The following is a 15950-nucleotide window of genomic DNA, read 5'->3' on the forward strand; positions in this document are numbered from 1 at the left end:
AATGAAAAAAGAAAATAAAACTAGAATAGAGAAGAAATAAATAAAATGGGGGATAGGAACCAGGAACTTGGGGTTGAAGAAGTTGTTTCTTGGCCACAAGAGGTTTCGGGCAGACATGGAGATGGGGAGCTCTTAGGGAAGCAGGTGCGGAGGATGGGCCAGAGGAAACCACAAGACTGAAGAGATTACATAGAAGGATTTTTGTTTGTTTGTTTAAAAAATGATAAAAGTAACAAATACTCTTTAATATTTCAAACAAGGCAGCCACCCACTCCTGAAGTAAGCACTGTTAATCCTCACAGAATGGCTTTTAGTAGTGAGGATGAGGATTAGTGACAAGCAAAATCAGGTGGAAGTTTGAGGCAGTTAGTTGCACAGAGAAGTCAGCCGGAAAGATTTATTTCAGCTTAAATTGTTTGCATTTTCCCTTGAGATCACTTTGACTCCCCCCCACCCATAGATATATTAGGAAAAACAGTTTTTATCATATCATTATATAGACCAACTGCAAGTCTCTGATTCTCCGAATGTGATCGTCTTTCGTGAATGTAGGGATTTTTTTTTTCATATCTCTGATTATCAGACCACAAACTCCATGAGAGCAGGGATTTCTGTTCCACCCACTGCTTATCAGCGGAAACTGATACATAAATATTTGTTGAATGAATGAATATCCTAGACCATGAAGACAAATCACAGTGAATTCAGGATAAAATATAAAGGGTGAAAGAATAAAAAAAAATAAAGGAAAGGAAAAAAGGAAGAGAGGGATGAAATTGGCAATACTTTAGATATTGGCATTCATTCTTATTTTAAAAGATAGATATTTGTTTGTTTGTTTATTCTTTTAGAGAGAGAGAGTGAGAGCATGCATGAATCAGGAAGAGGAACAGAGGGAGGGAGGGAGGGAGAGAGAGACAGAGAGAGACAGAGAGAGAGAGAGAGGGAATCTCAAGCAGACTCCATGCTCAGCGAGCACGAAACCCAATGCGGGGCTAGATCCCACAACCCTAGGATCATGACCTGAGCTGAAATCAAGAGTCAGATGCTCAATTGACTGAGCCACCCAGGTGTCCCAATATTTTATTTTTAAGCAAGCTCTACACCTAACATAGGGTTCAAACTCACAACCCCAAGATCAAGAGTTGCTTCTTCTGACCGAGTCAGCCAGGTGCCCCCGACAATCATTCTTGACTCTTCTCTCTCACACCCCACAGCCAATCAGTCATGAAGTCCTGTCAAACCAACCTTAAATAGCTCTTCATCTCCCTTCCACTTCCTGTTCTGCTGTACTGGCTCCTAACTGGTCTTACTATACCTGTCTTCCACTCTATTTTCCATGCTTTTGCCAGTCTCGTATGTGAAAATACCACACAAATTGATAATGTTCTACTGACTGGCTGTGATGATGTTTCCTTCTTAGGTACTAAGCACCAGCCACAATGAACTTCTTTTTTCCAAAGGAACCATTTTGTTTCGTGTCATCATACTTTCAAAATCCTTGTTTTTTCTTGTTAGAACGTACTCCTTATTTGCTTAACTGCTTTCTACTCCAAGATCCATCCCAATTATCTTTATTCCTTTATAGCCTTTCCCACCTTCTGCAGAAGTTGTACTGTCACTGAATCTTATACTTATGGCTTTAATAATCACTTATACTCTGGGGAAACTATTTCTAGACTATTCCACTGGAATGTGAGCTCCTTGAGAGCAAGTATTGTTATTTATTCAGTTGTATTTCAAGCATCTCACACACTATTTGATGAAGAACACATTAAAAAAAGTACTTCTAGTCAGCTTTTTGGCCTCTTCAGCTTTGGTTTTTTTCACTTACTATGTCTGTGACCTAGAACAAGTTCTTTAACTTTGATTGCTGTGAAGAAAAATTAGATAATCTATATATGAAGCAACTCAATAAACGTTAATTGCTATCATTATCATTATTTTCACTTTTGATGTAGTTTTTATGTCTAGAAAGTCCATTTGGATACTTTTAGTATCTTCCATTTATCTCCTAATCATATACATATTTTCCTTTACATACTTGAGCATATTTATATGACTTAAAATAACTATTTGCAGGTCCTTGTTGGCTAATTGTTTTATCTCTATCTTTTCTGGGTCTGTGTTTCTACTGATTGATTTTTCTCCTGCTTATGGGTCATATGTTCCTGTTTCTCCTAATGTCTGGTCATTTTTAACTCGATAGCAGGCAGTGTGAATTTTATGTTATTGGGTGCTAGATTTTCCTGCATTCCTCTAAGGAGTATTGAGTTTTGGTCTGGTATACAGTTAAGTTCCCTGCAGATAGATCAGTTTAACTCTTTCTGTTTTTGAGCTGCTGAGGACTCTATCCAATGTCAATGCCCTGTGTACTTTGTGGTTTCTCCAGTTGGGCCAGTAGCAGTGTAAACTATTCCTAGCCCTGTGCATACTCCAGAAATTGTTTAGCCTACTGGTTTTTGGTTCTTTTTCCAACTCACACATGTCCAGAGTTTGTAGCCAGGAGTCAAATACCCGTTTGTAGCTCTTTGGAGCTTACTGAGCAACTCCTTGGTACCCCGCCCTGCAAATTCTGGCCACTTTGGCTTCTCCAAGCCCCAATCTCTGCCTCCTTGACCGAGTGAGACTGCTGGGCTCTTTAGATCTTAGATCTTCTCTCCTGTACCGCTGCTTGGCAACTGCCTCTCAGAGACCACAGTCCCACATTAACTATTCAATATCTGAAAGAATTGTTTCAGATACATGGTCTAATTTTCTAGTTGTTTATGGCAGGGTGACAATTCCCTTAGTAAGGACTTCCTCGTGGGTAGAAGAGGAAGTACTTTTCATTCTTTTATTAAATGAAACACACACACACACACTCAGTTGTAAAAGCACAAAGCTCAAAATTAAATTCTAACAAACTGTAAAAATAAACCTTGGACAAAAGCTCTTTTGAGCCAATATTTCTAAACAGAAGTGAAGATTTCCTTCAGGGAATTTTAATCTTTGCCAGACTTGGAAAATTGAGATTAATTTTTCACACTGAAAGAAATACCAAAGTGAGAAGATGAATTTTAAAGGCTTATTACATATGAATAGATCTTTTTGCTTCCAAGACTCTAAAGTTGCCTCAGAGGTTCACTATAATCTTCATGAGGTTATTTGAATTTCAGACACAAGAAAATTAGCATCATTCAGGACTCAGTCATGCAGAAATGGCATTGCATCCCTGTACTTGCTAAAAACTGGGATAAACTGTTTCTTGCCAGAAGGGATCAGGTCCTTAGCTTTCCACAGGTGGCTTCATTTTTAGATATGTTATGCTGCAACTCCGATCTTCTTTTGCTATTTCCCAGAAGAGCTAGTTTCTTCCTGATAATGCTAAAATATGTACATGATGTTCTAAGGAAGTCATCTGCAGAAGAAAAAAATAGTAGCAGCTCTACCGAGCAGGAGCCGAGTATGCGGCATTCTAATTGAGAAAATGGGGCTTAACAAGTACTTTCTTCTGGAACTTTGCCTCTGAGTGTTTTTGCTTGTTCTGGATTAAAATTGGGGACTCACACATTCCAGGACTGAAAGATGTTCTAAAGTTTCCTGGAAGAAACTGAGAATATGTTAAAAATTATTTAACCAAAGATTTTAGGATCAACTCGATGCAAATGTTGCATTTGGTCCTTAAGAACTCAGAGGCTGTCTGATTAAGAAGAACAACTAACAATCAGTATCCAGCATAAAATCTAGATCTTGTTTATGGCACAGGAAAAACAGGGATAACTTGGAGCTGCTTCCTCTTAGCAGCTGGATGAATCACTGGCAGCTGCTGTAAGAAAGGTAAAGAAACCCACATCTGCTCAGAGCCCAAATGCTATATGGATCCCTTGTGATAGTAAATACATTCTTGGAGAGGCCCCACTTCCAAATCAGGAAAAGAAGTAAGGCTGTCTTAAGACTGTTTTCCATAGTTCTCTCCATGTGCCTATTTCGCAAAACCAGCTCTAGCTGTATGTACCATTCTGCAAAACAGTGAGTATTCAGTAAGTGTTTGCTGACCAACTAAGGGACTGGGAAGGGATTAGGAAAAATAGGTTCTGAGGAAATACTACAAACTTCACCTGTATACTCACAGTTCCCAAGTTTTGTTTATGTACAGACCAATGGGTTAGTTTCTCTGAGGTAGTTGGCTTAATTTCAAGACCACTTAGGGGCACCTGGGTGGCTCAGTAGGTTAAGTGTCTGACTTTGGCTCAGGTCGTGATCTCACGGTTCATGGGTTTGAGCCCCGCGTCGGGCTCTGTGCTAACAGCTAGCTCAGAGCCTGGAGCCTGCTTCAGATTCTGTGCCTCCCTCTCTCTCTGACCCTCCCCTGCTCACGCTGTCTCTCTCTCTCTCAGAAATAAATAAAACATTTAAAAAAATTTAAAAATGAGTCCACTTTGATTTTTGTCCACTAGTGCATATCTTCTTGTAAAGGAGATGATGCTATTTTCTCAGCACACTAAGTGCTTTTTGTCCAATAGTGTAACTGGGATGGAGAATCTCTTAAGTTAAATGTTATAGAAGCCATGATTGGAGTAATAAAAATAGCAGAAATAGCAGATTAGCATATTTGTAAATCTGGGTTTTATTTCCAACTTTCTTACTTACTTACTCTGCAATCCTTCTGCAAGTTACACAACTTATTCATAAAATGGGCACAATAATACCTACCTTACTTATTTCTTAGGATAGTAGAAATGATCTAATAAGATACTATGTAGACAGAGTTTTAGGAAAAAAAGGTTTGTAGCTATATATAAAGTAACAGTAGCATCCATGAGAGCAGGGTGGGAGATCTCTATGCAGTGAGATCAGGGTGTGTACCTGTTCACTTACTATACCCCAGCACCAAGCATGTGGTAAGTTTACCAGAAATATCTGTTAAGTGAATGAGGACATAGTTTAGGCCTTCTTCTACTTTCAGGTAGGATCACTACAGAAACGGCCTTATTTAATAGTTATTTCAATCAGTGTTTTTTCCCTTGGAATATAATCATAGACGCCAAACCAAAAGTATGGAAATACAAAAATGACTTGTATTTTCTAGTGCACTTAGCTCTTGTCTCAAAGATTATAAGGTGAAATGAAAATCTGACAATAGTAAACTTTATTCTACTTCCCCAAGTCTGTATTTCTGGAAACCAATTTGTATTACCTGCTGCTTGATGAAGCTTTTTAACTGTGTCCCCTAGAAATTTCAACTTCTCAAAAAATTAACATGCCATTTCATCCACACTAATCAAAAGGAAGAAGCAACCCCAAGGGTCTGTGGATAGATGAATGGATACAGAAAATGTGGGTACATACAATAGAGTGCTCTTCGGGCTTAACGAGGAAGGGAATTCTGACACGTGTCACAACATGCATGAACTCTGAGGACATTGTGTTAAATGAAATAAGTCATTCACAAAAAGAGAAGTATTGCATGATTCCACTAACATGAGGTACCTGGTGTAGTCCAATTCACAGAGACAGAAAGTAGAACAGGGCTTGCCAGGGGCTGGGGGCAGGATGGGAGCAATGACTTCGGCACAATGTGAGTGTATCTAATGCTGCAGAACAGTACACTGACCTAGAAATTGATCAGGGGTCTTCTCACTCACCTTATGTGCCAAACCTAATCACCGAATCCTGTGGATTCTCTCTCTGAAAGTTCCCCTTCTGTGGATGCTGCCTTAGTTTCGGCTCTTGTTATTTCTCACAACTGCAAGTCTCCTAATTATGCTCGCTGCCTCGACTCACCCTCTAAGCCATTTCTATACTGCCTTTCAAATGATCAATTCAGATATCTTTCTACAATTCAGATATCATCATACCACTCTTCTGAATAAAATCCTTTAACCTACAGAATAAAATTCAACTTCTTTTTTATGGCAAGAATGGCCTTTCAGGACCTGACTGTTCTATTCCCTCACAGGCTCATCTCCCCTAATGGCCTTCACAAACTCTAGCCAATCTGATCTTCTCAGTTTCTAGAATATTCCAGGTTCTTTTATGCTTCTACATCACAGCACATGCTCTACTAGAATGTCATTCTCTCCTTTATCCATGTGGATAACTCTTACTCTTCCTTCCCAAATTAGACCAAACAACCAGTTCTCAGGAGAACCTTCTCTAAACTACTTGCTCCCCTTTCTCTAACAACAGTGTCCCCGTCCACCCCCCACCCCCACTCAGCAGTTTCCTTCTTTGTATTTGCATCATTTCTTTGTATTTCCATCATTGTATTGCATTTTTTCAATCTACTGCATGGTATTTTAATATCTGCCAAGAGCAAAGGCTCTGGAGCCAGAATGCCTAGGTACGAATCCCACTCCAGCATTGTGGTACAACCTTGTCAAGTTACTTAACCCCTGGGAGCCCCAGTTTCACCAGTTATAAGACGGGGATGATAGTATCTACTACAGAGAGCTGTTGTGAAGAATAAATGAATGACCACACATAAAGTGCTAAGTACTCCACTTGGCTCCTCATAGCTACCATGATGATGATGGTACTAATAATGGTGGTAGTGTCTGTGACACAAGACGGATAGCTCCTCAAAAGGAAGGTGTTTGTAGAGCCTCAAATAGCAGTCACTCAAATAGTATTTATAGGAATAAAAGACAGACAGAAGTTTCTAAGAAAGGAAGCCAAGAAATGGGATGACTTACCGCCATTTTTGCCCACAGTTCGGAAGCATCTCCAGAAGGCCCGTAAGAACGACGCCCTGTTGTGAGGGGTTGCTTGGATGAAGCTGAATTCTCGAAAGAGAATGTGAGTTCCCTGACACACGCTGTTAAAACTGCAAAGAGAAAAATAGAGGAATCATCATTAGATGAACAGTTATGGAAGGCTGGAATCAGAATGAAAAATCAAGACCAGACAAACCACTGCCAAAAGGGAGGAGAATCTTTTTTCTCCAACAAAACTCTGAACTACAGATCAGATGAAGTCTTTCAATGAGGAAATCTCTTCATATAACCACATCCTTCTGAAAACTCTTGGAGCCCAGTTCCTCTGCGTGCTTCCCACCTCCTACATATATGTACTGAGGGAGTTTTTATCAGTCACTGAAACATCTCAAAAAGAAGGAAAATGTTTCATCCTTTAACTGGATGACATTGGCACTTGTATCTTTTGGGAGAATACTTCTACCACATTTGGAATTATATTTCCTTAAAGATATCCTTTCTGTACTCGCTCTGATCTACAAGAGCTGCCATAAACAAGATGGTTTATAGGGACATAAATGGATTGTCTGTTCCAGTTTAGGGGTGATGTACACCTCTTTGACAATAACCTCAGAGGCAAGTCCGTGTGCCAAAGGATATGAAAGGTTGCAAACAGAATAGTAAAGGCAAATAAGAACAAGGGTAAAAAGTGGCCCCTGAATGAGAGTATGAAGCAAAGCCCCAGGGCCCAAGTGAGTCATTGTTTAAGCTGGGCCGGGGAAGGGGGAAAATATACTCCATTGCTTTTGGGTTCTTCTGCCAAAGAAATAAACGCTGTAGAGCCTGGCGTAATCTAAAAATGGAAATTCCACCAAAGAATAGGCAATTATCCAGTAATCATCACAACCAGAGGCAGACTTCAGGTTCCAGGAAACTCCTAAATTCCCTGACAAGTAAATCAGGAGTGGAAAATGTGTTAATCTTTGTAGAGAAACAGGCATTAAGCTTAAGATGGGAAAGCAATAGAGAGACAGTGGAAATTCCAAATGCCACTTTTCATTTGCTGACCATTTAAAGGGGGGTGGGGAGCAGGAGGGAAGGATCTGAATCTCTGAACCAAACAGGAAAAAATTTCAGGAGCCATCTGTTCTGTTTTCTTTTCCCTGACCACGTTCTGAGGGAATCGTCCCAACCTATCTTTAATATAGAGTGTGTTATCACTTAAGATAAAATTAGCTCCTTCCTGTTAATATTAATAACACTGTATGAAAAAGCAAATTACATACCCTTCTCCCTGTGGAAAACTAGAAATCTACTTCTGAGGCACTATGAGGGAGTATGAAGAAAACATCTGGTAAAGGATTAGGTTGGAAGAGAAATTTTTAAAAAGCAATGAAAGTGTTAACCTAACCATGCAGTTTGCAATGCTGTTGTCTTGAGCAAAGGAAAATGAAAAATAAAGCAAATGAGCTGTTACAGGTAAATGGAGTAGGTCACATTTCTAGCAAATGAAGTCTAAAATGATAACAATCTAGTCTAAATTTATGAAGCTATCCAGCAAAGAATTAGTCCCAAAGTATGCTTCATACTCCCCATGGGAAAAAAGCTGGTGTCTAGGTCATAGTCTAGGCTGTAAAGAAACTAATACTAGTGAAATTATATCCTTAGTGTAGCTTTTTAAAAATATCTTTTTTTAAACTGGAGAATAATTTATACATTGGAGAATCTGGCTGAGACTCATTGTATAGATAAGAATTTGCATAAGAAGTTATAAAGTAAGAGTTTAAAAAAACAAACTGATAAGCCAAGGACATATAATACTGAATATAGTAAAAAGATTTATAATTGTATTTACATTACTGCCTTTAGATAATCCCTACCAATAAAATTCAGCTGGTCAGTATGGAGATCATAATCCCTTTACTTAAAGAGTTAATAGACAATCTTAATATAATTAGTGAAAATTATTTTACATAAGATGCTGTACCAAAAAAGCAGAAAATACAATATATTGCTTAAAGCTTTACTGTTTCTCTTCAACCCAAAATATCTTTCCCTATCTCCATCTGTTAAAATTCTATCCAGTTTTTCAGGACCATCTCACCATCTCAAATGCCACATTTTGCAAGGAGTTTTTTTTTTTTTTCCAATTCTACACTCATGCCCAATTCCCATCATGCCTTACTTATAACTATTGCTACTCACAATCTGCTGCCTTTTAAAAGTTATTGGATGGGGTTGGCTGGGTGGCTCAGTCAGTTGACTATCTGACTTCGGCTCAGGTCATGATCTCATGCTCATGAGCTGGAGCTCTGTGTCCAGAGCCTGGAGCCTGCTTCAGATTCTGTGTCTTCCTCTCTCTCTTCCCTTTCCTTGCTTGCTCTCTGTCTCTTTGTCTCTCTCTGTCTCTCAAAAATAAATAAACATTAAAAATTTTTTTAAGTTATTGGATTTATTTCCCCTACTAGACTATAAGTTCTATGGAATAACCAATTAGGTGGTACTAATACTGGCCTCCATTAACATTATCTATCACATAGTACATACTACCCTATAAGCCCCCTTTGATAATTGGTTTAGAAAGATCAGAAAAAACAGACAATACTAGGTAGAAAGTATCAGATTTATATTTGTAGTTAGCCACACTGGAAATACTTAAAGTTGACATTTTATAAACTTTTTAAAAGTCCAGGACTTTGGTCTGCTATTAGTATTATAATATTGCAATACTCAACTTTGTTTTGAGTCGTATTTGCCTGGCATATCTTTTACTGTGCTTTTTAATTTCCATCCTTCTGGATCATTTTGTTTTAGATATTTCTCTTGTGAGTAGTATATAGTTGGATGTTGTTTTTTACCCAACATTACAGTCTCTGTATTTTAATAAGTGAGGTTTTTAAAATCTATCTGATTAATTTCTGCCATCTTCTTTTATCTTTTCCATGAATTGTTCTTCTTTGACTTGTTTTTCTTTTCCTACTTTCTATTGTGTTAGTAAAGCTTTTTCTTTTTTAAGTCTTTTCTCCCTCTACCCCCATTAGATTGGAAGCTATGACAGACTCTATAATTTCTTAGAATTCCTCTTAAGCATTCAACATATATATTTAGTTATACATTTTTTCTTTTTTATTGAAGTATAGCTGACATACAATGTTGTATTAGTTGCAGGCGTACAGCACAGTTCTGTACATCACGTAGTGCTCACTGTGATAAGTGTACTCACCATCTGTCACCATATAAAGTTATTACAATATTGTTGACTATATTCCCTNCTATGCTGTACTTTTCATCCTCGTGACTTATTTACTTTATAACTAGAAGATTGTACCTGTTAATCCCCTTCACCTATTTCGCTCATCTCCCACCCCCTCCTCTCTGGCAACCATCAATTTGTTGTCTGTATTTATGAGACTGTTGCCATTTGTGCACGTCACGAGCACCCTACGAAGGTACACACGTGGGTTATATCTTTCCACAATGTCAGCTTTATTCAGCATAAAGCAAGGTTAACATGATTATAAAGCAGGTTCAGGATTCCAAACTCAAATGACATTTTACCATGTGATTAATTTGGCTTCTTACACAACACACAGAGCAAAACACAAGACATGTCACACAACAAATGGGGTAACACAGGGGGAAGGAAGTTAACGAACCAAACTTGAAGTCAGTCTGTGGGTGTGTAGTTGAGATAAGACTTCGGTCCAGTCCGGTCTGGTTCGAGTCCCCCCTCAGCACTTACTGCTTATTCTGTTCAAGCAGTGGAGGATCTCAGTTCTGTTCAGAGATCAGTTGGGCAGAGCTTTCTCAGCTGCTGCCTTTTTAAAGTGGTCAGACATAGAGGGGTCAGTGTCTGAGGAGTGACATTTTGCTACAAAAATCTTCCCCTTTTAACGGGCTAGAATCAGTCTTGGGCCCCTGCAGACAACCCCTGCTTCTGCTTGTTATCAGTTCTGTGGTGTGGTCAGCTGATGCTGGTCTGGCTAATATCTCATAGCTGCAGTGCCCTTAAATGCTTGCATCGTCACTTGACACAGGCCCCTGCTTGACATGAGCGACTCCATCTTATTCTCTACAGTGTTATGTGTTTGTTCATTTGTTTTGTTTTTTTAGATTCCACATATAATTGAAATCACAAGGCTTTTCTTTTTCTCTGAGTTATTTCACTTAGCACAATACCCTGTAGGCTCATCCATGTTGTTGGAGATAATAAGATTTCATTCTTTTTGATGGCCGAGCAATATTCCACTGTATGTGTATACCACACGTTCTTTATTCATTCATCCATGAGTAGACACTTAGGTTGCTTCCATATCATGGCTATTGTAAATAATGCTGTGATAAGCATGGATGAATATATCTTTTCAAATTAGTAGCCACACATTTCTTAGAATGTCAAATCACTCATTATCTTTATTGCTCTCCAAAGCAAGGCAAGAAGCACACTGTAACAACCTATGAGCACTCTTCTCATCTCCTGATATTATTTTCCAGAATTTGACTTCTATTTTTTTAAATTAATAAATTTTTTTTACTGTGGCAAAATGCTTATAATACTTATTATTTTAACCATAACATGACATTTATCACTTTAACTATTGTAAGTGTACAATTCAATAGCTTAAATACATTCATGATGCTGTATAACCATTACCACTATCTATATAGAGAACTTTATCCCCAACAAAAACCCTATACATTAAACAGTAGCTCCCCCTTAGGCCTTCTCCCCATACTCTGGTAACCTCTATTCTACTGTCTCTATGAATTTGTCTATTCTAGTACCTCTTATAACTGGAACTGTACAATATTTTCCCTGTACATTTGGCTTATTTCACTGTTTTTAAGGTCCATACATGTTATGATTTATATGAAATTGCATTCCTTCTTAAGGATGAATAATATTCCATTGAATGTATATACCACATTTGCTTATCCATTGATCTGCTAGTGAACACAAAGGTTGCTTCTACTTTTTGACTATTATGAATAACGCTTCTATCAACATTGGTATACAAATATCTCTTCTTCTAACATCCTGCTTTCAATTCTTCTGGGTATATACACAAAAGTGGAATTGCCATGTCATACAGTAGCTATATGTTTAACCTTTTGAGAAACCACCAAACTGCATTCCCTGGTTGCTGCACCATTTTACATTCTCATAGCAATGCACAAAGGTTCCAATATCTCCAAATCCTCCTCACCAACACTTTTCCTGTGTGTGTGTGTGTGTGTGTGTGTGTGTGTGTGTGTATGTGTGTGTGTGTGTGTGTTTTAAGTAGTCATCCTAGTAGGTATCAAGTGGTATCTCATTGTGGTTTTGATTTGTATTTCCATGTTGAGCATCTTTTCATGTATTTATTGGCCATGTGTATATCTTCTTTGGAGAAATGTCTAAGTCCTTTGCCCATTACATTTAAAAAAAATTTTTTTATTTTTGAGAGAGAGAGACAGAGTGGGAATGGAGGAGGGGCAGAGAGAGAGAGAGGGAGAGAGACAGAATCTGAAGCGGGTTCTAGGCTCTGAGCTGTCAGCACAGAGCCTGACGAGGGCTCAAACTCACAAACCACGAGATCATGACCTGAGCCAAAGTCAGACATTTAACTGACTGAGCCACCCAGGTGCCCCTAAAAAATTATTTTTAATGTTTATTTATTTTTGAGAGAGAGAGACAGAGACAGAGCTGGAAGTCAGATGCTCAACTGACTGATCTGCCCAGGTGCCCCTGTTTGACTATTTTATAATAACTTTTTTTGTTGTTGAGTTGTAGGAGTTCTTTATATATTCTGGATATGAATCCCTTATAAGATATATGATGAAAATATTTTCTCTCATTCTTCAGGTTGTTTTCTTGCCTTCTTGATAGTACCCTTTGATGCACAAAAAGTTCTTAATTTTGATGGTTTATTTTATCTATTTTTTTCTTTTGTTCCCCATGCTTTTTGTTCTCGGCCAATTATAATGCCATAAAGACATTCAGTTGTTTTCTTCTCAGAGTTTTATTGTTTTATCGCTTAAGTTTAAGTTTTTGATAATTTAGAGTTAATTTTTATATAAGGTATAAGGTATGGGTCAACTTTTTTTGCATGTGGATATTTAGTTTCCCCAGCACCACTTTCTGGAAGGACATGTTGAACAGTCCTTTCCCCAGTGAATGGTACCCATGCTGAAAATCAATTATACATGTGAAGGTTTGTTTCTGGGCTCTCTATTCTATTCCAGTGGTCTATATGTCTGTCTTTATGCCAATACTATACTGTTTTAAGTACTGTAGTTTTGTATTAAATTTCAAAGTTAGAGAGTTGGAGTCTTCCAACTTTCTTCTTCTTTTTTAAGATTATCCTGGCTTTCTGAAACTCTTGCAATTCCATATTAATCTGAGGATCAGCTATTCCATTTCTCTGAAAAAGTCTGTTGGAATTTTGGTAGTTTGTACTGAGTCTACAGATTTATTTGAATAGTATGGACATCTTAACAAAGCTAAGTCTTCCTATCAATGAACAACGTCTTTCCAATTTTATAGGTCTTTTTAAATTTCATTTGGCAGTGTTTTGTAGTTTTCAGTGTACAAACCTTTTCCTTTCTTGGATTTATCCCTAAGTATTTAGTTCTTTTAAATGCTATTATAAATAGAATTGCTCTCTTAATTTCCTTTTGATGACTGATTGCCAGTTTATAAAAACACAACAGATTTTTGTACACTGATTTGGTATCCTGCATCTTTGCTGAATTTTTCATTAGGTCTGGTAGCTTTTTTTGTGGATTCTTTGGGATTTTCTACACATAGGTTAATGAATGTTATCTGCAAATAGATAGTTTTACCTTTTCCTTTCTGATTTGGATGTGCCTATTTCTTTTGGCTTCTATCTTTTTAAATGTAAAAAATTACTCATTACTTCTAAAGATCAATAGTTAAGTTTATTAACATATCATACCAATTGTCTTGCTTGCTACCATTTTTCATTCTGTTCCTTCCCTCTTAGTTCAACTGTTTTCCTGCTAAAGTACACTGTCCTTTAAGACAGGTCCACAATCACTTATCACTTTGGACCTCTCTGTTTTGGAATCGACGCATTTATGGATTTTATAAAGGCAATATGCTGCACAAACCAGATGTGATATAGCACCAAAGGGGCTGGGGTAGCAGCCCAGAGTCAAGCATATTAAAATTCCACAGCGAAACATATACTTACACTAAGGAGAATAAATAAAGACCAAAAATAGCCTCATAAACTGGTCCGGGTCAAGTTTGCCTCCAAAAGAGTTTGCTGAAAAGTCAGCAAAAACAACTTCAGATTTTCTAAGCTTTTTTTTTTTTTTTTCCCAAATTGTGAATTTCTGAATATTCACAGGCTGCTGTTTTCACAAAAGGCTGTGGGTGGTAAATGCTCTCAGTTTTCATCTTCTTGAAAATATCTTTATTTTACCCTCTGGAGTAATAGTTTAACCAGGTGGAGAATTCTGGGTTGTCATTTATCTTCTCTCAACACTTCAAAGATCCTACTCCATTGTCATCTGGCATCTATCACTGTTGTCGAGAGCCCATCTGTCAAACTCCTGCCATTCCTTATGAGTTAATCATTCTTACCATTCATATATGCTATTTTCTTTATCATTAATGTTCTGTGGACTCCACCACGTGTCTATCACATAGGTATATTTTTAGTTATCTTGCTCAACACTTCAATCTGACTTACGTCTTTTGTTGATTCTGGAAAATAGTCTCAGCAAGGATCTTTTAAAATATTGGTTCACTGTCATCCCCTCTATCCTTTTCTTCCCCTAGTATACGTACATTTTAGCCTCTCTGTGTCTCTTCTGTGTCCTTTCGTAATTCTCATCTTTTATCTTTATGTTATACTTAGTATTATCTTCCAAATTATGTACTCTTTATTCTATTATGTCTGGTCTAAAGTTTATTCTCTCTGTTGAATTTTTTAATATGTCAGTAGCTTTTAATTTCTAGAACGTTTAATTGGTGTTTTAAAGAATTTACATGGTTTTGTTTGTTTCCCTATTTTTGTTCTTCTTATCCCCTCAAGTTTTTGTTTAAATTCCAGTTAGTTAACAGTGTAATATTAGATCCAGGTGTACAATTTAGTGATTCATCATTTCCATATAACATCCAGTGGTCATCACAAGTGCCCTCCTTAATCTCCATCACCCATCTAAGCCATCCCCCCACCAACCTCATTCTGGGAACCATTAGTTTTTTCTCTATAGTTAAGAGTCTGTTTCTTGGTTTGCCTTTCTCTTTTTCCTCCCTATGTTCTTTTCTTTTGTTTCTTAAATTCCACATAGACTGAAATCATATGGTATTTGTCTTTCTCTGATTGACTTACTTCACTTAGCAAAATACTCTCTAGCTCCATCCACATCATTGCAAATGGCAAGATTTCATTTTTTTATGGCAGAGTAATATTCTATTGTATATACATACCATACCTTTATCCATTCATCAGTCAAAGGACATTTGGGCTCTTTCCATAATTTGGCTATTGTTGATAATGCTACTGTAAACATCGAGGTGCATGTATCCCTTTGAATTAGTATTTTTGTATTCTTTGGATAAATACCTAGCAGTGCAATTGCTAGATCATAAAGTAGTTCTATTTTTAACTTTTTGAGGAACCTCCATTCTGTTTTCCAGAGTGGCTGCACCAGTTTACATTCCCACCAACAGTGTAAGAGGGCTCCCCTTTCTCCGCATCCTTGACAACACTTGTTGTTTCCTGTGTTGTTAATTTTAGCCATTCTGACAGGTGTGAAGTGATATCTCATTGTAGTTTTGATTTGTATTTCCCTGATGATGANATGGCAGAGTAATATTCTATTGTATATACATACCATACCTTTATCCATTCATCAGTCAAAGGACATTTGGGCTCTTTCCATAATTTGGCTATTGTTGATAATGCTACTGTAAACATCGAGGTGCATGTATCCCTTTGAATTAGTATTTTTGTATTCTTTGGATAAATACCTAGCAGTGCAATTGCTAGATCATAAAGTAGTTCTATTTTTAACTTTTTGAGGAACCTCCATTCTGTTTTCCAGAGTGGCTGCACCAGTTTACATTCCCACCAACAGTGTAAGAGGGCTCCCCTTTCTCCGCATCCTTGACAACACTTGTTGTTTCCTGTGTTGTTAATTTTAGCCATTCTGACAGGTGTGAAGTGATATCTCATTGTAGTTTTGATTTGTATTTCCCTGATGATGAGTGATGAATATCTTTTCATGTGTTTGTTGGGCTATCTGTATGTCTACCTT

General features: G+C 37.6%; 1 protein-coding gene across 2 annotated transcripts in view; it reads right to left on the minus strand.

Moving 5' to 3' along the window:
* CSTPP1 (centriolar satellite-associated tubulin polyglutamylase complex regulator 1) overlaps positions 1-15950 on the minus strand; it is a 197601-nt gene that overhangs the window by 103487 nt on the left and 78164 nt on the right. For both annotated transcript variants that reach the window (XM_077767387.1, XM_077767386.1), the window contains exon 3: positions 6678-6808. In XM_077767387.1, the coding sequence (XP_077623513.1) occupies positions 6678-6808 (131 nt within the window). The remainder of the gene's footprint in view (positions 1-6677; positions 6809-15950) is intronic.

This window comes from Crocuta crocuta, unplaced genomic scaffold (genome assembly GCF_008692635.1).
Source record: "Crocuta crocuta isolate KB4526 unplaced genomic scaffold, BGI_CrCroc_1.0 scaffold330, whole genome shotgun sequence".
Classification (NCBI taxonomy): domain Eukaryota; kingdom Metazoa; phylum Chordata; class Mammalia; order Carnivora; family Hyaenidae; genus Crocuta; species Crocuta crocuta.